The sequence below is a fragment of the Myotis lucifugus genome, unplaced genomic scaffold, assembly GCF_000147115.1.
Source record: "Myotis lucifugus unplaced genomic scaffold, Myoluc2.0 scaffold_10, whole genome shotgun sequence".
NCBI classification, from domain to species: domain Eukaryota; kingdom Metazoa; phylum Chordata; class Mammalia; order Chiroptera; family Vespertilionidae; genus Myotis; species Myotis lucifugus.
This window is the reverse complement of record NW_005871058.1, coordinates 2,297,775-2,321,597: the sequence shown is the minus strand read 5'-3', so window position 1 is coordinate 2,321,597 and position 23,823 is coordinate 2,297,775. Positions and strand designations below refer to the sequence as shown.

The window sequence follows — 23,823 nt, the reverse complement described above, 5'->3', positions numbered from 1 at the left end:
TTAGCTCTGTGAGCAAAAGCAATGTATGCATGTTCAGTGTTCAAGATTGCCTCTGTGAAAACAGCTGTGTGCTCGAGGATATTAATACTCCCTACGCCAGTGATGGCGAATCTTTTGTGCTCGGCATGTCAGCATTTTGAAAAACCCTAACTTAACTCCGGTGCCGTGTCACATATAGAAATTTTTTGATATTTGCAACCATAGTAAAACAAAGACTTATATTTTTGATATTTATTTTATGTATTTAAATGCCATTTAACAAAGAAAAATCAACCAAAAAAATGAGTTCGCGTGTCACTTCTGACATGCGTGTCATAGGTTCGCCATTACTGCCCTACGCTGTAGAGTTGTGCTGAGTAAAGTAACAGAGGAAGTGCCTACATAATGTAAGCTAGAGTCCAAACTCTTCTGCTTGGTGTTCATAGCCACCTGTTTACTGGGTAGCTTTATCTACAACTGCCTGCCCCGACTGGTAGACGCCTCCTTGTTATCTCTTGACCATGATCATTTTTGTGAACTCTGTCTTTAATCTTGCTTTTATCTCTAGTGATATGCACTTTGGTATTCACCTGAATTCTTCTTGTTCAGGGCTTATTACAAGTTTCAACTTTTCATGGAGTCCTCTCTATAAGTCCAGTACCACCAATCCTTGCTTCTTAATTTCTCTGACCTTCAGTCTTCTGTTCCAGCATGTGGGTGGGTGTCTTGGTAATCAAAGGAGATTTTAAACTTTTTGTTTTATGCCTGCTACATATTCCTTTCATATCTAGTTCAGTGTTAGTTGGATATATAGTTGACATTTAGCTTATCTTTATTAAAATTATAATTATTAAACATGTTTTTTTCTCTCATTTATAGAATGTATAGTACACTCCTGGCTCATAAAAAACTACATATAAGAAATTTTGCTGCTGAAAGCTTTACTTTTTTGATGAGAAAGGTTAGTCTGATATTTTATGTTTATTGCTCATTAATTCTCAAGAACCTGATGAACAAAAGCCTGATATCTTTTATAATGTAGTTATTATGGAATAATTATATATGTATATGTGTTTATATACGTGTGTATATATTTGTCTATCTATGTATACATACACACACACACACATCGCGTAAGTATTTTGAGTTTATATCACCATATGTTTAGTCTTCTCACTAATGTGAAATAATTTGGGTCATTCTTTTGTTGTTATTTAGGTTTTTGGTATTTTTCACTCTCCATCTGTATGTGTGTGTGTATGTATGTGTGTTTAAAAGTGCCACCTAATTCAAGCGAGTAAATACATGAATAGTGAAATTAACAGGAATTTTTATAATGATTTCCTGGAAGAAACTGATTGCATAGTGTCAGTTGCATTGGTTTCCATAGAAAATTTTAGAGGGTTTTGTAATAAAACAAAAACATTGATATTAAATGTCTCTTATACTCATGAAATATATGATTTTTCTATAAAAGACAGAATGTCCCTTATGTAGTTTTTCTTGGTACATCCCTTATACTAATGAATTACTCTTGTGTGATGTTATAAGTGTTAGTATACTATTATAATAGTTTGAGATGATTACAAGTGTCTTTTCCTAGAATTTTATCCTAATTATATTTAAATATAAATATGTAGAATAATGAGTAAAATTTCTTCATTTGGATGTTTGTGTTTTAAATACAGTTTTCCATTTACATTTTGTGTTTTAGGTTTCTGATAAAAACTCACTTTTCAATTTAATGTTTCTTGATCTTGATGAACATCCGGAAAAGGTAGAAGGAGTTGGACAGTTGCTCTTTGAAATGTGCAAAGGAGTAAGAAGTATGTTTCACTCCTGTACAGGAAAGGTAAATAACTGGGGGGAAAACTTTCAGGCTCTGTGAAAGGGGTTGAAAAGAAAACAGAAAAGATTTACTGAAATGATGGACAGAAGACTGCGAGAAAAAATAGCAGTAAATGGGGAGCATTAAAGCTTTGATAGCAGTGTTTACCTAATGTAGGCTCTGGATCAGTAGGTATTTTTACTTACAAGATCATTGCTCTCTTCTTCATCCTGAATCCTAGTAACATCAATTGATTAATGAGCAAAAGTAGGTGGGTGGGGGCAGCTGGATGATGAAATTCCCATTCTAGTTAGAAAATTCCTTTTAAGACAGTTAACCCTCAAATATACTTGATTATTCCTAGATTCAATTTTAAGGTGACTAATATAATCAGAGCGGGAAATCACAGTGTAATATTTAAAAATGAAGGTTTACATGTTTATTTTAATGACTCTTGAATTCCCACAGGCAGTGAAGCTAATTTTGCAAAAGCTAGGACCAGTTACTGAAACAGAAACTCAACTGCCATGGATTTTAGTTGGAGAAGCACTAAAAAACATGGCCAAATCCACTGCTTTCTACATCTACAAGGAACATTTTGGTGTATTTTTTGAATGTTTGCAAGTGAGTTCTAATTTTTCAGGACTTGTATGTAATAAGGAGTTTTAAGAGTTGGTTGTTCTTGCTCATTTAGCAGACCACTCCTGGTGACTGTTTTTTATAATTGCCCTTATACTTTTATACACTTACTAAAGGCCTGGTGCATGAAAATTCATGCACTGGAGGGGGTGGTCCCTCAGCCCAGCCTGCCCTGTCTCACAGTCCAGGAGCCCTCAGGGGCGGCAGGTGACCCCGTGATCAGGGGAAGGCGACCCCCCATCACACCTCTGCTGCTGCCACTGCTGACAGCGCAAGCCTTGGCCGGCCCTGGTTACCTGAGCTTCAGGTGGCTGGGCAGCCGCCATCTGAGGCTTGCCTGCACCTCGGGCCTGCCCTGGGTGGCTGGGCGGCCTACAGCCAAGGCTTGCCTGTGCCTTGGGCCGGCCCTGGGCAGCTGGGGGGCTGAGGGGACTGGGGGACTCCGGAGGCAGGCGCATGGCAAGGCCGGGCCCACCTGATGGGCCTGGCTTTGCCGTGCGCCTGCCGGCCCTTCAGGGCTGAGGGGACTGGGTGCCGCCATCTTGTGGCTGTGCGCGCCACCATCTTTGAGGGTGTGGCAGTCAATTAGCATATCCCCTCCTATTGGCTGTGGGCACTGCCATATTTGTGATGGTGTGAGGGTCAATTAGCATATTCCCTCTTTATTAGATAGGATTGGAATTTTCCTTGCTTCATCCTCCTATACTGTTTTGGTTTGATTTGATACTTTGAGATGCAATAGGGCATAGTGATTAAGAAAGCGAGCTTTGCATCCAGACTGCCTGTATTTGAATCTTGGCCTTGTCGCTTATTGTTAGTACTAGAGGCCCAATGCATGAATTTGTGCCCAGGTGGGGTCTGGCTGGCCTGGCCCGATCAGGCCAATCAGCCCGGCCTGGGTGGGGGAGGGGAAAGCCTGGGGGGAAGTGTAGGGGAAGCGGGAGGTTGGCCAGCCGGCCCTGCCCCCTGGTCAAACTCACAGTTGAACTCCTGGTTGAGGGGACAATTTGCATATTAGCCTTTTATTATATAGGATGACCTGGGAAAGTTATTTAAGTCTCTATTCCCCCATCTTTTCATCTGGTAAGTAGGGTAATAGTTTTTTCTTCTTCATGGTTGCCATGTGGATTGTGAGGAAATACTTATAAGAAGCTTAACAACCATGTACTCAGAAATGTTATTTTCTTTAGTGACTCCCAGTAAGTGTGTCCTTTTTTTTTTTCTCAGAGCAAAAGTAAGTGAAATCTTTGAATGCTTCACACAATATTTTTATTATTTGGTTAACAGATCAGTTGGATATTTTATAGTTATTTTCTTTGTTAAATATTTTCTCTTTTAAATTAAATTTTTTTGTTTGCAGGAGTCACTCCTCGATCTACATACAAAAGTAACCCAAACTAACTGTGGTGAAAGCTCTGAACAGATTAAAAGGTTGTTAGAAACGTATCTGATACTTGTAAAACATGGGAATGGATCAAAGATAACCAAGCCTATTGATGTTTGTAAAGTGAGTTCTCAACTTAATTTGCTTAGAGTTGGTTTATCATTAAAAGCTGATTGCTAAGTACACATTGTTTTTTCTTTTACTTATAGGTATTGTCTCAAACATTACAAATAGCCCATCTCTCCACATCTTGCCGGGAGACCCTCTTGGATGTCATTTCTGCTCTGATCCTAGGCGAAAATGTTGCCTTGCCAGAGACCCTCATCAAAGAAACTATAGAAAAAGTAATTTACTTCAGCTTAATTGAGTGGTTAATAATATGTTTATCATTACACAAGCCTCCTGGGGAGTATAATTGAATCATGGCAAAGGCTCTGCCTTCTGGGAATTTATAATCTTAATAATCTTTGAATTGCATGCTATAATAAGGAAAACACAGTGTGATAAAAGCCAAATCTGTTCAGCAAATGTTCACCAAATGTATCTAGCCTACATTGCGCTGGGTATGGACTAGATTTCACAGTGGACACTATGGTGCCTATGATTTTCGATAGGGAATGGTGCTCTGAGAGTTAGTCATTACAGTTTGTCAAACTAATCTATTGATGTCATATAGAAACATAATGGTTAGTTTTGTCTGGGGTTGTGGGACGGAGATGGCTTTTCAAAGGACTTGTATTTGGGATAGTCCTTGAAGGTTAATAACCGTCTGCCAGTCAGAGGAGGGGTTGAAAACTCTAGGAGAGGAAACAGCACAGCTGTGTTAAAAAATTTATGCCATTGAGGCACATGGACACATGAGGAAGTGTGATGTACATCATGTCAGCAAGGCTCTGCTTGGCTTTGAAAAGTTAGGTTGGATGTTATCCTGCAAGTGTTGGAGGGACCTGGAAAAACTAAGCAGGGAAATGATTTGATGAAATTTGCATTTGAGTGAGTTTAGAAGATGGATTGGAGGGAAGTGGGATTGAAAATAGAGCAGTTAGGTTCTTCCTAGCTTCATATAGTGCACAGAAAGTATAGCGGAAAGTTTAAATCGTGCTGCTGGCTCCTCTGTAATTCTCCATAGCTGGAGAGAATCGAGCAGCTCTGGCAGAGCCCTGTGTCATCAATAGAACCACAAAGCCCTTCACGTCTGTGTAAGTTCCCGTGGAGAAGGCTTAGCAGGGGACCGATTACTCCAGCTGCTTTCCCACAGGGGCCTCAGTGCCTGTGTCTCCCACTGGGTGTGTCCCTCTCGCAACCGCAGACTCAGCGGTCAAGTTCTTTTCACCTCGAGTGATGGTATTAACTCGTATTGAGCATCCCACTACTTTCTGCTTGCAAGTGGAGGACCTTGAAGGTTTTGGAAGTTTTTGTTTCTTTGTTTTTTCCAGGAATGGGGAAAGTACTCCCTGTGTACTTACATTAAAATTTTTTTATTTGTGGTTCACAGACTTTTGAGAGCCAATTTGAAAGACGTTTAATTTTGGACTTTTCTGAAGTCATGTTTGCTATGAAGCAATTTGAGCAGGTGAGGAAGATACCATGTTACCATTTGTTGTGTTTTTAATCTGTTATAGTAAATTTAAAATCCTGTGATTTTTATTTCCTTTTTTTTTAAAGGAACAGAGTATGTATTGGATGTTTGTATTCATAGATATGTATATAAATTTTTTAAGCGATTATATTTTAATTTCAGCTCACAGTGAAGTTTTATTCCATATACTAAGGCATTTAAATTGTTTTTATTTTTTTAATTACAGTTGACATTCAATATTATATTAGTTTCAGGAACCAACTTGTTTTTAAATAATCCTTTTGGGAGTTATAAAACCATATGGTAAAATTGGGGAAAACAGTTTCAGAGACTTTAATGTGAATTTGAAGCATAGAAAATAGTTTCTCAAACACTTTGCATTGTAGGGTTGTTGTGAATTTGATTTCATTGCTACACAATAGATCCTGATGGAATGAAGTCGAAATCTTTCTTATCAAATCCTAAGTTTATTTTATCCCTTTCCTCTCACTCCCATCAAACATTTGCCACTCCTTGAATACTTCATGGGAACCCATCTCTGTATCTGTTCTCTCATTTTCCCTTTAGTCTTTAATAATATATATTATCCTTTGTCTCAAAGAAAAAAAGTCTGTGTACACATACCAGCTCTGTTCCTTCCTGCCCAGTGAGGGGCCTTTATCTGCCTTTTTAAATTTTAATTTTGTTTTAGTAACTTCATCTTTTCCTTCTTCCCTGTTCCCTTTTGTCTTTTTTAAAAAAATATTATCTTTATCAGAGTACTCTATGGTGTTTAAAATTTAAAGTCAAACAGGGCTAAAGGCAGTCACTTGTTTTCCACTCCCATCTTACTCAGGAGGAGCAAACCATCTAATGACTTTAGGTGTTTTTTCTGGTGTTTATATTTTTAAATCATCTGAATTTGCTGCTTTTCCTCTATGCATTAGTTTTAGCCCTCATCTATAGACTTCCTCCTATGGTAGATGAATTACGTTTCTTTTACTCCTCTCATCTTAATATATCACAAATTTTGGCTGAGTTCATATTCACCATATATTTGACTCTTATTTAAAAAGGAATATTTTATAATTATATTCCTTTCTTGTATACCTTGACATTTTTCCTGAAATTGCTGCATTCTTTAAAAACTGGAAATTGTTTTCTTTGAATAGCTGGTCAGTGAGTCTGTTTTCCAGCAGCATTGTAGAATGCCTTTCACATGACACATGGTCAGATAATCTAGCAGCTCAACTTTCCCAGCCTTTTCTGGAGACATTCCTCCGGGAGCAATTTGCTTTCTCAGCCCACTGCACAGATGTCAGACAAGAACCATCCCTTTCTTTTCTCTTGTTTCCTAGATCTTGTGTTATGGTTTACTTTCTTATTTTGATGAACATTCTTCAGAGGTTCCTTTAGAGGTTAACGGAAGTAAAATTTTGAGACTTAGTACATCAGAAGATGTCTTTATTCTCTCATCACACTATATTGCTAGTAGGCTAGGTACAGAATTCTAGATTGTCATTTTCCCTCAGTTTTTCAGGCATCACTCCATTGTCTTCCGGTTCCCATTGTTCCTGTGGAGAGTTCTGATGCCATCATGAGTCCTGATTCTTGGTTATGATATTTTTTTTTCTCTGTAGAAGTGTTAGACTCTTCCTTAGGTGTTCTGAAATTTGTATATTAATAAGTGTGATTTTTCTTTCTTATTTTTAGCTTTTTCTACCCAGCTTTCTCTTATATATTGAGAATTGCTTCTTGATTGATGACACTGCAGTCAAAGATGAAGCTCTGGCCATTTTGGCCAAGCTTATTCTGAACAAAGCTGCACCACCCACTGCTGGCTCGATGGCAATTGAGAGGTACCCTCTGGTTTTCTCACCACAGACAGTGGAGTAAGTGCTACGTCTTTATTCCCTGTATTGCTGGTAAAAATAATGCATTAACAGTACCATAAAAAAATGAAGATCTATATGTATTAACTGGAAAGATGTCCATGATATGTTGTGATGAGGAAAAAGCAAGAATATATGTGAAATACCCATTTTGCAAAGCTAAAACAGAAAGTGTATGTAAGCATAGGAAAACACATGGAAGATACACAATGTCAGGAGGATAGTAAGTGAAAGAAAGATGTGACTGTAAAATTTTTTAACCTGTTTTAAAATACATTCACATACAGTTGCAAGAAATATTTCAGAGAGGTTCCATATACGCTTCACCCAGTTTTTCCCAATGGTAACATCTTACATAAGTTCACTGTAATATCACAAGTAGAAGATTGACATTGGTACAATGCACAATTCCATTTTTGTAATGTTTGAGACCTACAGCTAGGCAAAGTTCTTAGACTTGACATCAAAGACTTGACCTTGCACCCACCTTATTCAGAGTTACCAGTTTTACATGCACTTATCTCTACATGCATATGTAAATGGATATAAGTTCTGTGCAGTTTTATCACATGTGTAGTTGTAACCACCACCAGGGTCAAGATACAGAGCTGTTCCATCACTACACTGATCTTTTGTGCTACCTTCTAATAGCCACACTCACCCTTCTCCCACTACATCTCTACCCGCTGGGAACCACTAATCTATCCTCCATTTTTGTAATTTTGTCATTTTAAGAATATTATACAAATGAAATTGTAGGTGTCTACCTTTTGAGATTGTCTACTTTCACTCAACACATTTCCTGTGAAACCCATCCAAGTTGTATCAGTAATTCATTCCTTTTTATGTCAAACGCCATTTCACATGCTTATTGCTGAGTAGTATTGTTTAATCATTCACTTGTTCAAAGATGTTTAGGTCATGTCTAGCTTTTGGCTATTATGAATAAAGCTGTTGTGAACATTCCTGTACATAATTTTTGTTTCTCTGAGATAAATGCCCAAAAGTGAATTTGGGTTATGTGGTATGTGCATATTTGGTTTTATAAGAACCTGCCACATGGTTGTCCAGAAAGGCTGTGCCACTACCTGTTCCCCACGCAGTGAGTGACCCAGCCTCTCTGCATCCTCATTAGTACTGCATGGTGTCACTGTTCTTTATTTTTACCAGCGTTAATAGGATATAGTGATGTCTCATTGTAGTTTTAATTTGCAGTTTCCTAATGGCTGATGATGTTGAACATCTTTTCATGTGAATATTTGTCATCCACATGGTCTCCATAGTGAAATATCTTTTCCTTTTCTTGACCCATTTTCTAACTCTATTGTTTCTTTTACCGCTAGTTTTGAGAGTGCTGCATATTTTTTAGATACAAGTCCTTTCATCAGTTATGTGGTTTGCAAATATTTTCTCCCAATCTATAGCTTGCCTTTCTTTGCTTAAAGATTTTTCAAAGAGCAAAGTTCTAAATTTTGATGAGTTCCAGTTTATCAACTTTTCCTTTTATGGAAAATGTTTTTGATGTCAACTCTAAGAACTCCTTGCCTAGCTGTAGTTTCCAAATATTTTCTCCTATTTTTCTAAAAAGTTTTATAGTTTTATGTTTTACATTTAAGTCCATGATCCATTTTGAGTTAATTTTTATATAAGGTAGGAGGTTTTGGTCAAGTTTCTTCTTTTGCCTACGGCTGTCCATTGCTCTGACAACATTTGTTGAAAAAGCTTTTCTTCTTCATAGTACTGCTTTTGCACTTTGTCAAAAATCAGTTGAGTGTAAATGTGTGGGTCTATTTCTGCGTTCTCTGTTCTGTCCCATTGTCCTATGTGTCTATTCTAGGCTGATACCACAGTCTTGTTACTATAGCTCTAAAATAAGACTTAATACCGTGAAAAAATACTCTTCTTTATTCTTTTTCAAAGTTGTTTCAGCTATTTCTGTTCCTTTGCCTTTCTATAGAACTTTTAGAAGAAATTTGTCTATGTTTACAAAAAATAGCAAAGAAAAACCCTTCTGGGATTTTGTTTGGAATTGCATTAAGTCTATAGATCAGTTTGCAGAGAATTGACATCATAGGGATACACAAACTGTTAACTTTGTTTACATTACATACGAGTCTGGCAAGAGGAAGAAGGAGGTGACTTAGCACTTAGATCATATACCTTTGCATTGTTAAAGGCCGTGAATTACTTTTTTAATTCTATTAACAGCATTGCATACTCTTTGGAACTTGAAAACAGTTCATGTAAGTAAATGAAAGGATTCTTCTTATCACTTTTCAAATAGTTTGAGTGGGTGTGTTTCTAGAAATTATGCATAGGAATACATAGGAATAAAACATTTTCTTTTGGATTAATTAGACCTGTTGCTGCGTTCCTTGAGTTTGTGCTGAGTAATCAGCTTTGAAGCATTGCAGTATCCCTTGAGGTGGGGTCATTGTCCCCACGGTCACACAGCAGAGTTAGGTTTTGAATCTGATGAGCGTGAGATCCTGAAGGAACCCATCTTCATGCATTGCTCATATACTGACCTTAAAAGGAGCTTCTCTTTCAAAGCATACCAATGGGGTCCTGTTGGTTTTTTACTTCGCCCAGCTCTGATTCCTAAGGAATGGATGGGTACTGAATAACCTCTGTAGGATTATTCTGTTGGAACTTTTCTCTTGATTTTGCAACACCAAGCCAGTCCCCAATAGGCAAATTCCTTACAGATGGCCAGAACTGTGGGTTCTGGGCAGGGGGAGCCAGCTGCGTTGTTGGCTTCCCTGAGGTGAAACCAAGGGCGCCCTGAAGCCGCTGGTCAGATCTGCTCACACTCCGGCTCAGCCTTCTCAAATCCTTCTTAGAATGTGGCATGATAAGTATAAAAACATGAATGGAGGCATGGTAACTAACGTGAGGCAAGCGCACAGCTTCTGTGTTCATTTCTCCAAGGAAACCACCTCTGCCACCTCCCCAGAAATAAGCTAGATGCGAATGTTCGGTCACCCATCTACCCACTCACAGACTTGTGAGAATAAAAAGAGATGATAGATGTGAAAAGACTCTTTGGAAGATGAATTTACTCTGGCATTTGACAGATATTTATTGTATCAGGCACTGTTTTGGGGCATAACAATGAAAGAGAAAAAGGTTTCTTCTTTTGAGAAGATGACATTCTTGGGGTGGGGGTAGTATGTGAGGCAGGGACACAAACAAAATAAATTTAGATAGTGATAGAAAGAAAAGAAAATAGGATGTTGGGAGGGAGAGTGAGTGGAGGGGACTTTTGGGTCCATTGTAATGATGGGAGGAGCCAGCCTGGCCAAGGAAGGCTTTCCAGGCAGAGGGAAGAGTGGCTGGGACAGGAATAGGCCCAGTGTGTGAGAGGAACAAAAAGCAAGCCTGTGTGGATAGGGGGCATTGAGCTAGAAGAGTGGAACGAGGTAGTGAGAAATAGGCGAAGGTCAAATCACTTAGGACTTCACAGAGTGAGGTAAGGGGTGTGGATTGTATTGGAGGAGCCCATTGGCAGGTGTGACAAAACAAGGGAATGACGTGGCAACTAAAGATGCACTTTTTAAAAGCTACTTGTAAGGTTTTTGCAGTTTGTTCAGTCATGGTTAGTACTTGACAGACTATATATCAAGAGGTAGTGATTTTTAGAAATTGCCAATGAAATTATCAGAATTTCCAAATATTCAGTATCCTGATAAGTATGACACAAAAGGGAATGCAACTTTTTGGTTAATTTTAATGATAAGGAATAAAAGCCTGATATTCTACTTCTGTTGAAAAACAAGCTAAGCAAACTGGACATGGTGGATAAATTATAAAAATATCATTTTACATGTTTTTATGCTTTTTCTTTTGATTCGATTTTTGTCTTAAAGAGGACTAAGGTATAGTTCATTCGCAAAAATAAAAGAGGCTAGCAAGAATGCCAAAATAGTAGATACTTAAAACTGAATGTCATATCAGAAAACATCATTGAGTGACCATTTATCAGATTAAAGCAGCAGAGAAAATTACTTCTAAATCATAATCATTTTAGTGACATTGGTCAGATTCGCTACAAGAACTTTGCAGCGTCGTTCTACATGTTCTACATTTGTGAAGTATAGTGGCCCCCCCCTTATGTGCAAAGGATACATTGTTCCAAGTCCCCAGTGGATGCCTGAAATCTTGGATAGTACCAAACCCTATATATACTATGTTTTTTCTTTACATACATGCAACACTCATTTTTCTCACTTACAGGAAGTCTTTGACATATCAGAGTTGCTAGCATCACTATCCTTGTGTTTTGGGGCCATTATTAAGTAAAATAAGGGTCACCAAACACAAGCATGACGATACCTGATAGAGACTAACGGGCAGGTAGCAGTGTGGAGAAGCTGGACGAAGGGATGAGTCACACCCGGGTGGGGCGGGATAGTGCGGGACTCCATCACACTCCTGGGAACAGAACCCTATTTAAAATGTATGAATTGTTTATTTATGGACTTTTCTAGTGAAACTGCAAGTAAGTTGGGGTAGAGAGGGCAACTGTAGTAAACATACCAAAAAGGAAAGAGGATGGTGGAAGTCAGTTTATTCCAATAAACTTACCTCTCCAGTTCTTAAAAATATGTGCATCAGCACAAAATTCAGAAATAATACTTAAAACTGGAAAAGGCTTCCTTTAAGTTATGAAGCAAATTAAAATGGAAAATAGAAGAAAATAGAACCAGTTTGGTTGAAAAGCCTTTCGCTAAAATCAATAAGTGATACACATTTGTTTGTTGTGTATATTCACCCATCACCACCAGTTCCCTCCTCTCCCCAAAGGCTCCACACATGGAAAGGAGCCCAATTCTATTTCCAGCTTCTTAAGGCAAGAGCGATTACATTCCTGTTTATCTCTTCTTCTTTCAGATCCTATGTAAGGCTGAGGAAGACCAGATCCAAGGGAGGAAAGGAACAGATCCCAGTATTGGACCATCTTCTATCTATAATTCAGTTACCCCCAAATAACGATACTACTTTCCTCTCATGTTCTTGGGCAGCCCTTGTCGTGTTACCTCATATTAGGTGAGAAAATACACCATGTTTTATTTTGAACGACATACTTAGCATGCTGATTAAAACCTTTATTAGCCATTCCCAGCTGTTTCATGAAAAAGCCAGTGTGAACTTTTCCCTTTTTCTTCCCATTTCTTGGATAGACCCCTTGAGAAAGAGAAGGTGATACCACTAGTCACATGCTGCATAGAGTCACTCTTCATGACGGTTGACAGAGGGAGCTTTGGGAAAGGTCAGTAGCAATTCCTGTCTTTCTTTCCGACACACCCTGAGTCATTTATAAAGTCACAGAATGCCAGAGAATAGTGCTCCATTGTGTTCTGGCATAACCTCTCATGTGGTAAATACGGAAAAAGGAGGGCAAGCAGGAGGTGTTGCACTTGTACTTCTTAACCTGGTGACCAGATCAGGGCAGTTTAAACATAAGCTGAATCTAAAGGTCAAGGTAATAAGATCCCCCCCTCTCCCCAGCCTACGTCTTGTTCCTTGTCTTCCAGGCCCAAGCTGCCCCTGGTATACACCTTCTGCTCCAGGCATTTGCTGATCCTAGGAACGCACTTCCTTTTCCAACTCTCTGGCTGCCCTTGGACATGCCCTCCTTCCTGGAGTTCTCTCTAGGTCTTTGCCATTTAGTGAATTCTCACTTAACTTTCAAAACTCAGCTCAAGCACAACACCTCTAGAAAGGCCCTCATAGCTCTTCCAGGTGGAATGTGGCCACCCTGCCCAAAACACCATTCCCTGTGGTGTACTTGTATGTCTCCCCTCACTAGCCGGAGAACAGCAGAGGGATTTTGTTTTATTCTAGCACAGTATTTTTTTTCTAACAGTTGTCATTTATTCATTCAACTATTAATGTGCTATATTCTGTGTTAGAAACTAAGCAGACATATTGGAGAATAAGGTAGCTCCCCACACTTCCAGTGCTCGGTCACACATGACAACTGGCTACCATATTGGACTGTGGCGGCTTCTTGTCCCAAGTAAGAACATTCCTACCATTGCAGGAAGTTCTGTTGGGCAGCACTGTTCTCAGGTCTAGAGTAGGGCTTGGTAAAATGTTTATGTGAGGACTAGTTAGTAAATACGTTAGGTTTTGTGGACTGCATTCAGATTTGTGGTATATTCTATTTGTTTGGCTTTTGTTAAAAAACAAAACAAAAAATACAACAACTTTAAAAATGTAAATAATTATTCTTATCTTGCCAGCCATATAAAAACACACTACCTACAAGATTTGACTTGCTGGCCATAGCTTGCCAACATCTTGTCAAGGATTAAATGAATGTATAATTAATATTAATTAAGTGGTTATGGATAGTAGTCATTGGATATGTAACTCCTTATAAATTGGAGACATAAAATCTACATGAGCTTTATACAAAGATAGTCTTAGCTTTTGAAAAGTCCAAGTCTGCTCTCCTCCTAAGTTCTAATTTTGATAATGCCAGTCAGTGGAACCATTGAATTTCGTCCTCATCTCAGTTAATGGAATATACATTTTTATTCTCCAATTCTGAATATATTTTTCTCTAAAGTTACATATAACTTGGAGCCTTCTCTTTTAGTTCCTTTCTGTTAAATTCTGACATTTGACGGATTATTCGTTAGAAGGCTCACATTTGACTTAATTTTGTATAAATAGCAAGTGTCAGATAAATGAGATGTCTGGTAGTTACTGTATCAAAGAAATAAGTACTGTGGCTTCTCCTGTTTTTCTGTGTTTAGGAAACTTGTTTGTTCTTTGTCAAGCTGTAAATACTCTGCTGAGTTTGGAAGAATCTTCTGAGCTTCTTCATTTGGTTCCCGTGGAACGTGTGAAGAATTTAGTATTGTGAGTAAACACATTCTCCATTTACCTTAATAACAAGTAAACTACAAAAGCTTCTGTGTTTGTGAAATCTTGGACATTTTATATCTGAGCTGTATTCACATTGGAGATTCATAATTGATTTAAATCCTCCAACTAAAATAAATACAATTCTTGAGAGTCTTTATATGCAGGTTCATCTTGGTAAAGGGGTGTTTTGCTGTGTGTGAATTAATGTAGAATTAGTAAAGGGTATTTCATGCTGATTACTCCCAACCATAACATCGCACAATGTTGACCTTTTGTAACTTGTTGAGTGATTCCTACACACACATTCCTGCTCCTTTAATGTTTTCTCACCTTGACGCAATCAGCATCTCAGAAAACTTTCCTGTGGTCTTTATACTATATACCAGCCAGCTCTGGTTTGGGTAGAAGCACCGGGCCATAAGCCATTCATTACTGGATGGATTTAGCCTCCTTTTTAAACAAAGGCCTTCTGGAAACCTGGTAAACTAGTTTGTTTCTGTTTCTGGAGTCCAGAACATTTTATTCCCATGCTTTTTAAAAACAGATTTACTCATGAATATTCATTCGCCTTTTCTCATGCACCAGCCCCCTATTCTGGGTACTGGAAGACATAGTGAAAGAATCACTAAATTTCCTGCCTTCAGGGAACTAACATGCTAACAAAAAGAGACAGTAAACAAAATAAGTAAGTAAAATAACTAGCATGTTAGGTGGTGGTGAGAAAATTAAAGCAGAGGCAGACGACAGGGGGAGTCTGGAGGTTGGGGACAACAGCAGTTTTAAATAGCGAAGGCCTCACCAAGAAGGAGACATCTGAGCAGAAGCCCGGAAGTGGCGTGGGAGTAAGCCACGAGGATGTCAGGGCTCTCGAGCACTCTTCCAGACCTGGGGCGATTTGTGTACCCATGGCAGGAGGTGGGGAGAGTGTACTGGCTTGAGCAGCAAGGAACTGTTGTGGCTGAGCAGAGCAAGGCATGGATAGTAGCACAAGAGGACATACAGGTGGGGGTGGCAGGCAGTGTATGACCTTTGGCCTTTGTAGGGCCTTGACTTGTACTCTGAAAGGAGACAGAGAAGGATTTGGGGCAGGGGGATGACTTAGGCCTAATCATCCTGGCTGCTGTACTGAGAAGAGACTGAAGGGGAATAAAGAAACCAGTTAGGATCTCTTTTCATTTGCCATTTACACGCCCCATATCAAATAGCACTCCTCCTCATCCCTCGCCCTCTCCCCCCACCCCCACAACCCAGGCTCTCAGTCTAGCCTCCTTCCCCTGATTGACTTTTCTCCACCACACTCATTGCTCTCATACTGACAGTTCATTTGTTTACCGCTACCTTCCCCTATTGGAATACAAGCTCCAGGAGGATAGGGACTTAGCCTATTGTGTACTGCTATATCCAGTGTCTAGAAAAGCCCCTAGCCCATAATAGACACTCAGTAAATATTTGTTAAAGGAGGGCGGCACGTAGAGGTTAAGCGGCTTGTCCAGGGTTATATGTTGATGGATGATTGGCTGCCCCACCCCAAAGTCTGTGTGCTGGACCCCTCCTCTGTCCTGCTTCCTCATTAGCTCAGTGTCATTGTTACTGACAACTATATAGATTGCAAAGACAGCATAATCCCACCTCTGTCTCCAACTAGCTATGTGTCTTTGAGCACGTCATTCACTGTCACTAGCCTCAGATTCATCTCTAAAGTGATGCTAATGTCCACGTAAAACTTTTACCTGTTCTTTTCTACATTTCCCTCACCAGTGATAATTTTCCATGGTTTCTGTTATAGTCTGAATGCTCTGGGGTATACGGGCCAGTTTGGGTCTAATAAACGTCTTGTTGCAGAATGTTTCCTTTGGAGCCATCTGTGTTGCTGTTGGCTGATCTCTATTATCAGAGATTATCCTTATGTGGCTGCAAAGGGCCACTTTCTGAAGAAGCTTTAATGGAATTATTTCCCAAGTTACAAGCAAACATTTCAACTGGTATATCCAAGGTAACATTGTCATGGGGTGTGTTCCCATCTCTCATTTTTTGTTTGTATGTATTGCCAGTGTTTGTCACAGCTCCTTAGTCAGAAAGTGCTGCTGTGGGGTAATTTCTGTTTAAAGCAGTGATTCCTGAACACTGACCTACAAACTGTTTGCAGCAGTTCTAATTGGGGAGCTTAATAAAAATGTAAATTCTGGATCCCCCCACCCCAGCTCTGATCCAGTGGGTGCTTTAAAGCCCTCTGGGTGATTCCGCTGCTCATTGAGGTGTATAGAAATACCTGAATACATTATTTAGAGATAAAACTCACTAATGTCAATGGAATTGTAAACTTAATAAGATTCATTGCATTAATTACGGAAATGCCTGTAGTGTCACAGTTCAAAGAAACAACATGGTTTTATGTGCCACCTTCCCTTCCCATCTAGTCTGGTCATTAAGTGCTCCATTTGAATAAGGTGTGTGTTGGTGTTGAACAGGAAAGAAGAGATAGAATAAACTTATATTATGCTGACAAGTGGTATATTTTTCATAATTCTATAAAATTTAGCTCTCACTATTAAATAGTTTATTCTTATGCAGGGGTCCTCAAACTTTTTAAACAGGGGGCCAGTTCACTGTCCCTCAGACCGTTGGAGGGCCGAACTATAGTTTAAAAAAAAACTATGAACAAATTCCTGTGCACACTGCACATATCTTATTTTGAAGTAAAAAAACAAAAAGGGAACAAATACAATATTTGTATTTGCATGTGGCCCGCGGGCTGTAGTTTGAGGACCCCTGTTCTTATGTTTAAACTTTGGACTTTGAAACATGCCTTTTACTTTTTCTAGATTCGGCTTTTGACAATAAGGATCCTAAACCACTTTGAGGTTCGACTTCCGGAACTAATGGAGGTATTTTAACTGTTCGATTTGGATAACTTTTTAAAAATGTAACTTGATATATATTTTTATTTCCCAAACGAGAGGCCTGGTGCACAGATTCAGAGATAAAACTCACTAACGCAGACATCCCTGACGGGTCCCGGATTGCGAGAGGGTGCAGGCCAGGCTGAGGGACCCCACCGGTGCACTATCAGGGCCCCAGGAGGGACTGCAGGAGGGCTCCAGGGTGTGTCCAGCCTTTCTCGCCCAGTCCCGATTGGCCGGACCCCAGCAGCAAGCTAACCTACCCAGTCAGAGCATCTGCCCCCTGGTGGTCAGTGGCATCATGGCGACTAGTCGAATATCGAATGAACCTTTGACACTTGGCATATTAGGCTTTATGATAGAGGATTGTGATTTCATAGGAAATTCAAACACTATGTAAATATCTATCAAAAATTGAAATTTTTTTGTAATCCTTATTCCCGCTGAGCCAACAAGGCTACCACTGAAACTCCACAGTTAATTGATCGAAGAGAGAGAAACATCGATCAGCTGCCTCCTGCACACCCCCTACTGGGGATGTGCCCGCAACCCAGGTACATGCCCTTGACCGGAATCGAACCCGGGACCTTTCAGTCCGCAGGCCGACGCTCTATCCACTGAGCCAAACCGGTTCTGGCAAAAAAAAATTGAAATTTTTCTGTAATCCTTATTCCCGCTGAGCCAACAAGGCTACCACTGAAACTCCACAGTTAATTGGTGCATATTGTTTCAGACTTTTGTATACACACCCACAATTTAAACTAATGGTGTCATGAAGGTTTTCCATATCAGTGCCTCTCATCCTACCTCATTTCTTTTGAGGTTTGAATAGCAGCCCACAGTTTAAAATATCCTATTTAACCAATTCCCTGTTGGTGAATGGTTCGGTGAGTTGCTCACAGTTTTTCGGGATATCCAGTAATATTGCAGGGAGCAGCCTTACACAGATAGTTTTGTATAGCTAAATATTTCCATAATGAAAATTATTACTTCTTGAGGTAGAAATTACTTCTACTAGAGAGAATTATTTAGTGAAAATACATATACTTTTTTTTTAAACAAATGTTACCAATCAGTTTGAGTCATTTTGAGAATTACTTTCCTCTTCTCCTTATCATTTCTGTGTTAGATACTAAACCTAAATTATCTAGTAGAGAGTAAATGGTGTGAGGAAAAACAAATCATTTACCTCACTCCCCGAAAGTGTTGCTTATTTAACTTAAAACATTAACATCCCAGTTTTTACTTTTTAGACCTTTGGTCACATTTAATGCTCTTTTGGAAAATCACAGTTGACATGCCTCCCTGTTTTCCCGGCTGCTCAGGATGACGGGCTCTCGGAGCGGCAGTCCGCCTTTGCTGTGCTGCGCCAGGCAGAACTCGTCCCCGCGACTGTGAACGATTACAGAGAGAAGCTCCTCCACTTGAGGAAGCTAAGGCATGATGTGGTGCAGACCGCAGTCCCTGATGGGCCGTTACAGGAGGTATAAAACACCACCTTTTAGAAAAAATATTCTACTTATGCTTTTAGATCTGTTGGGCTGTCTTTTGAAAAGAGAAACATACCAAGTAGTCACCCCAAAAAAGTTTTTGTAACTGGATAAATCCTCAGTTCCCTTATCAGCGGTTCTCAACCTGTGGGTCGCGAACAATGAAAATACATCCTGCATATCAGATATTTACATTACGATTCATAACAGTAGCAAAATTACAGTTATGAAGTAGCAACGAAATAATTTTATGGTTGGGGGTCACCACAACATGAGGAACTGTATTAAAGGGTCGCGGCCTTAGGAAGGTTGAGAACCACTGCTTAGATGCTTTGAGTTAGGTGGCTCTGTCAGTCATTTCAACAGTGGAACTAATTTCCTGTCCCCCTTCTGAAGATGTGTCCTGTGTGAAGGAAGGTAGTGACAACAGTGGATGCAGGGTCAAGTTTAAAGCCTGATTTCTTCTCCAGACTTGTTCGCACCTTTTGTATCTGGGATTTTCTGTCCATGACCCTTGCAGATACATCACGTATCCCTTTGGGAGGGAAGCCAAGTGGAGGCATTCCCCTTTCAATCAGAGCAGTCTGTTCCTGCTCTCATTTATATATTAGTGTCCTGTGTTATGTTCTGCTGCTAAAACAGCTACAGGCACCCACCCCCAGTACTAGAACTGCCATTCTACATGATACCTCCCTAGCATATGGGATTCTGGTCATGACTGTCACTCATTGCCAAAGGTGACTGAGAAAACTAAACCTTCTGAATGGACTCCTTTAATGGCATAGTTTTGAGAACTCAGACATCTGCTTGCGAAGCCACAGCTGCCATTCCCAGCAGACTTCTTGGGTTCTTCACCATCTGTACTTTACTGATGTCTGTTCAAGTTTCGTCTAATGAAGTGATGGAGCTGGCAGTGTTTGTTAGGAGGGAATTCAATCGTAAGTCAGATCTGAGCATTTAAATATCTCCTTTCAGCATGAACATCTGGAGTGAGTTTGAGTACTAGGTTTGCTTTAGTGATTCTTCTATGTTAAATAAAAAGTGACATTTTGGGGAGAGTTGGAAAATTATTGCCACTGACTTGCAGATTGGTACCTACAACTTTTCTAAAGCATGAGCTCCTTTGCAAACCTTCGGATATCTGAGTTGGGATATTTGCATCTCGGTGCTGTTTTATCGTGGTTCGTTACCCACTTACTAAATGAGTCTGTAATTGCAGGTGCCGCTTCGTTATTTATTAGGCATGTTGTATGTTAACTTCAGTGCTCTTTGGGATCCTGTTATTGAACTCATAAGGTAAGCATGGGTTAAATGGATGAAGCTATCACGTTTTAACTACTGCAGAATGATGGAGCCAGTATTAAACTCCTAGGTGTGATTTAAATGATTGAAAGGATTTATCGCTCTCATAAATCCTTTGTGGGATAAGGTGAAGAAAAAACAAACATGAATTATTCTCTCGGATGCCAAGTTTTTCAACAGTTCAAATGTTATATGTATATTTCTTTGTACATTGAAATAACTTTAGAGGACTTTCTCCTTTTACTTTATATGATACAGCTGTATTGTTGAATTTTTTCAGTAAAAAAATTGTATAATAATTGCATGATTTTATTTACATATAATCATTGAGCCAAACTTAATTAAAAAAAAAAAGACTTTCTCTAAGTAGAGGCCACTCCTTCCCTTAATAGGCCATACCTCATACCCCATGCCCATTGTTGTGCCTTTAAAAATAGTCTTCTTATGGGTATCACTTAGGTTGTTAAAAATACTATTTAGTACTTTATGACTATAAAAATGATCTGTGGTCCATGCAGGCATTTTGAAGAATATAGAAAAATACAAAAGTCATTTATAGCCATACATTTTAGTTATGTCCTTTCCTTTCACTCTTTTTCCCGTGAGATACCTCAGAATAAAGATCCTATCACATCTTTTGTCTTGTGATCTTCTTTTCTTTAGCTCTCATGCACATGAAATGGAAAATAAGAAATTTTGGAACGTCTACTATGAACATCTAGAAAAAGCAGCTACCCATGCTGGTATGTAAAGAGCATCAGGTGGAACTGGGAAGAAAAGTGGTTGCTTAACTTTCATTTTTACTGCTTCATTATACATGAAGTTGGGAAGCAGAAATGAGGAGTGTGTTATCTTTGATAACCTTTGGATGTGGTTTATTGTTTCCTTATATTGCTAGAGAAAGGAATGCCCTGACCTGAGGGACACAAAGGACAAATGCTGACATTTCTCTGGTGGTTCTGATGACTTTTTTCCTTTCAGAGAAAGAACTGCAAAATGATGTAAGAGATGAGGAGAAGTTCATAGGAGATGAAAGTTGGGAGCAGACTCAAGAAGGAGATGTCGGAGCGCTTTATCTTGAGCAGTTAGCATTGAAAACCAACTGTCAGGAAAGACTGGACCATACCAATTTCCGATTCCTGCTGTGGCGAGCTCTGGCAAAATTCCCAGAAAGGGTAGAGCCACGGTCCAGGGAGCTTTCCCCGCTTTTCTTGAGATTCATCAAGTAAGTGTTCTCTTCTTGGAGTATGTTCCTAGTAGCGTGTCCTCAGTACCTAGAAGAGAAGGTACAAAGTATTAAGCTCCCAAATTGGCCAAGTTATTGTTATGCCTGTCATGTTTGCACATCATTGGCACATCTATAAAGCACTGGCTCTAACAACTAACCTAGTTTAGTTCACCACTTAACTTTACATGAATTTAACCAGCCCACAAATGGTGTTAATAAAATATTCCAGGTTACAAAATAAAAAGGCCTTATCAAGACCGGACGGAGTGGCACAGTTGGTTGAGCATCATCCTGTACACCAAAAGGTTGCTGGTTCAATTCCTGGTCAGGGCACATGCTCGGGTTGTGGTTTGATCCCAGATCGGGGCTCTTTCGGAGAGTGACAATCAATGTTTCTCTCTTCCTCCCTCTCATTTCCTCTCTCTGAGCATGTACTCTGATGAGAATTTTTTTTTTTTTAAGGCCATATTGAGTTAGTTTAGTGCACAAAGAGCTTGTTATTTCTTGCCCTGTTTGTTCATTATTTTATTGTCTGCCTGCAGCTTAAAAATATTTTTCAGTAACTCAACCCCAGCTACTCTGCTTTGAACTTCTTGAATGTTTCCCATGATGCTGAGGAATGTACTCTCAAAAAATAATAACGTTCTGAAGCATTGTTCTATTTTGACTAGATAAGCTGTGTGAGAGATTGCTTTAAAACTAAAGATAAGGAATGTGTATAGCACAGTACATGTATGTTTTCTAACACTATTTCATTACATGGGAAAATGCTATAGGTTTAAGTTAAACAGGCTGTGAACCACAACATGTCAGGCTTGTTCAAGGAACAACAAGGAAGTCTGAGAGGCTACAGCAGTGATCCCAGGAGAAAGTAGTTGGAGATGAAGACAAAAAGTTAACAGGAGACCAAGTTGTGTAGGAACTTTAAGTGATAGTAAGGACTTTGGTTTTTATGGTCAGTGAAGTGGGAAGACATTGGAAGGTTTAAACAAGGATGACATGACTTCAGTTTTTATAAGGAGTTTTCTGGCTGCTATGTTGAGAATAGACTAGGATACCAGTAGTGAGAGTAGAGAGAGTCGAGGGTTAGGAAGAGAAGGTGATGGGAGACTTGACCAGTGTTACAGTCGTGCAGATAATGAGAGGTAGTTGAACTCTGAATGTTTTGAAGGATTTCAGTTCAATAAGATATTTTCAATAATTGCAACTAGATTAGCCTGTGGGATTTGCCAACAGATCAGATGTGTCCTAATGGGGATGGGGGTGGGGAGGGTTGAGGGCCAGTGTAGGAAGGAGGAAGGGGAGGAATCAAGGATGTCTCTGAGGGTTTGGCCTGAGCAACTGGAAGAAGAGAGTCACCATTTACTGAGATTGGGAGAAATGCAGAAGCTTGCAGATTTGTGGGGAAGATCAGGAGTTCATTTTTAGTTTGGGATACTGAATAGACATCTAAATAGAGATGGTCAAGTAGGTACTTGAATTTGGAATTTAAAGTTTAAGGGAAAGGTTTGGTGAAGAGATAAGTTTGAGACTCATCGGTGTATAGGTGGGTTTGTTTGGGCAGGGAATTCAATCACATGTGGGCATGTAAATCTAAAGAAAGATTTTCAAGGACTGACAGCAATATTTAGAGATTAGGAGATAAGGAACCAGCAAAGGAGGCCAAGAAAGACTGATAAAAGAAGAACCAAGACCCCTTAGTATTCCTTGAAGAAAGGATTTCAAGAAAGGAGTGATCAGTGGAATCAAAAGTGTCTGAGACATCAGTCCGATGAAGAATAAGAACTGACTCTTGGCTTTGGAAGAACCTTAACATGAGTTGTTTGAGTTAATCTGGTAGGGCTGAAAGCCTGATTTAAATGGGTTTAAGAGAGAATGGAAAACAAAAATGGAAATAACAAGTATGAGCAGTTCTTATAAAAAAAAAAAAAAGCAGATATAGGTGGAAGATGGGGGAGCAGAGAGGGAGCTGTTGTGTTGCTGTTTAAGATTTAAGCAGCGTGTATGCATGTAATGCTACTGGGAAAGACCAAAAGAGAGGAGTAAACTCACATGCAGGAGGGGATACAATTGCTAAAGCCATGTCCTTGAATAGTAAGAGGAACTGGATCCCTTGCATAAGTGAAAAGGTTTCCATGAATAATTCATCTGGCAAAGGTTACAAGCAAGATGCGGGCAGGTCAGTAGATGGGCTGGTAGAAGAGTAATGATTTTCTCTTTTTCACATAACTCTTTAGTCTTTAATTTATTTATAGAATGAGGACAGTGGTATTTAACTTTCTTGCCTTGTTTTGAAGATCATATAAAATAATGTTTTTTAGTTATTCATGAATTGCAATGGGCTCTGCATTTGCAAGCTGTATTAATGGTGTTAGTAGGATATGAATTTCCTACCATGTTAATTTATGTTTTTCCCTCATTAAAGAAATAGATTACCCCTTAGCCTAAGAATAAAGACCTTCCTCTAATACAGTGATGGCGAACCTTTTGAGCTTGGCATGTCAGCATTTTGAGAAACCCTAACTTAACTCTGGTGTCATGTCACATATAGAAATTTTTTGATATTTGCAACCATAGTAAAACAAAGATTTATATTTTTGATATTTATTTTATATATTTAAATGCCATTTAACAAAGAAAAATCAACCAAAAAAATGAGTTCGTGTGTCACCTCTGACACGCGTGTCATAGGTTCGCCATCACTGCTCTAATAGTACAAGATGCTGTGAGATGGGGATAGAGAA

General features: G+C 39.3%; 1 protein-coding gene across 1 annotated transcript in view; it reads left to right on the top strand.

The window, feature by feature from the left end:
• The window catches only part of UTP20 (UTP20, small subunit processome component), an 85,508-nt gene that overhangs the window by 6,339 nt on the left and 55,346 nt on the right, over positions 1–23,823 (top strand). Inside the window, exons 6-21 of the mRNA XM_006084088.3 lie at positions 859–940; positions 1,694–1,831; positions 2,276–2,431; positions 3,807–3,953; positions 4,040–4,174; positions 5,326–5,403; positions 7,102–7,280; positions 12,174–12,329; positions 12,464–12,552; positions 14,048–14,153; positions 16,002–16,152; positions 16,982–17,044; positions 18,385–18,543; positions 19,769–19,845; positions 20,515–20,594; positions 20,833–21,076. Of these exons, the coding sequence (XP_006084150.1) occupies positions 859–940; positions 1,694–1,831; positions 2,276–2,431; positions 3,807–3,953; positions 4,040–4,174; positions 5,326–5,403; positions 7,102–7,280; positions 12,174–12,329; positions 12,464–12,552; positions 14,048–14,153; positions 16,002–16,152; positions 16,982–17,044; positions 18,385–18,543; positions 19,769–19,845; positions 20,515–20,594; positions 20,833–21,076 (2,040 nt within the window). The remainder of the gene's footprint in view (positions 1–858; positions 941–1,693; positions 1,832–2,275; positions 2,432–3,806; positions 3,954–4,039; positions 4,175–5,325; positions 5,404–7,101; positions 7,281–12,173; positions 12,330–12,463; positions 12,553–14,047; positions 14,154–16,001; positions 16,153–16,981; positions 17,045–18,384; positions 18,544–19,768; positions 19,846–20,514; positions 20,595–20,832; positions 21,077–23,823) is intronic.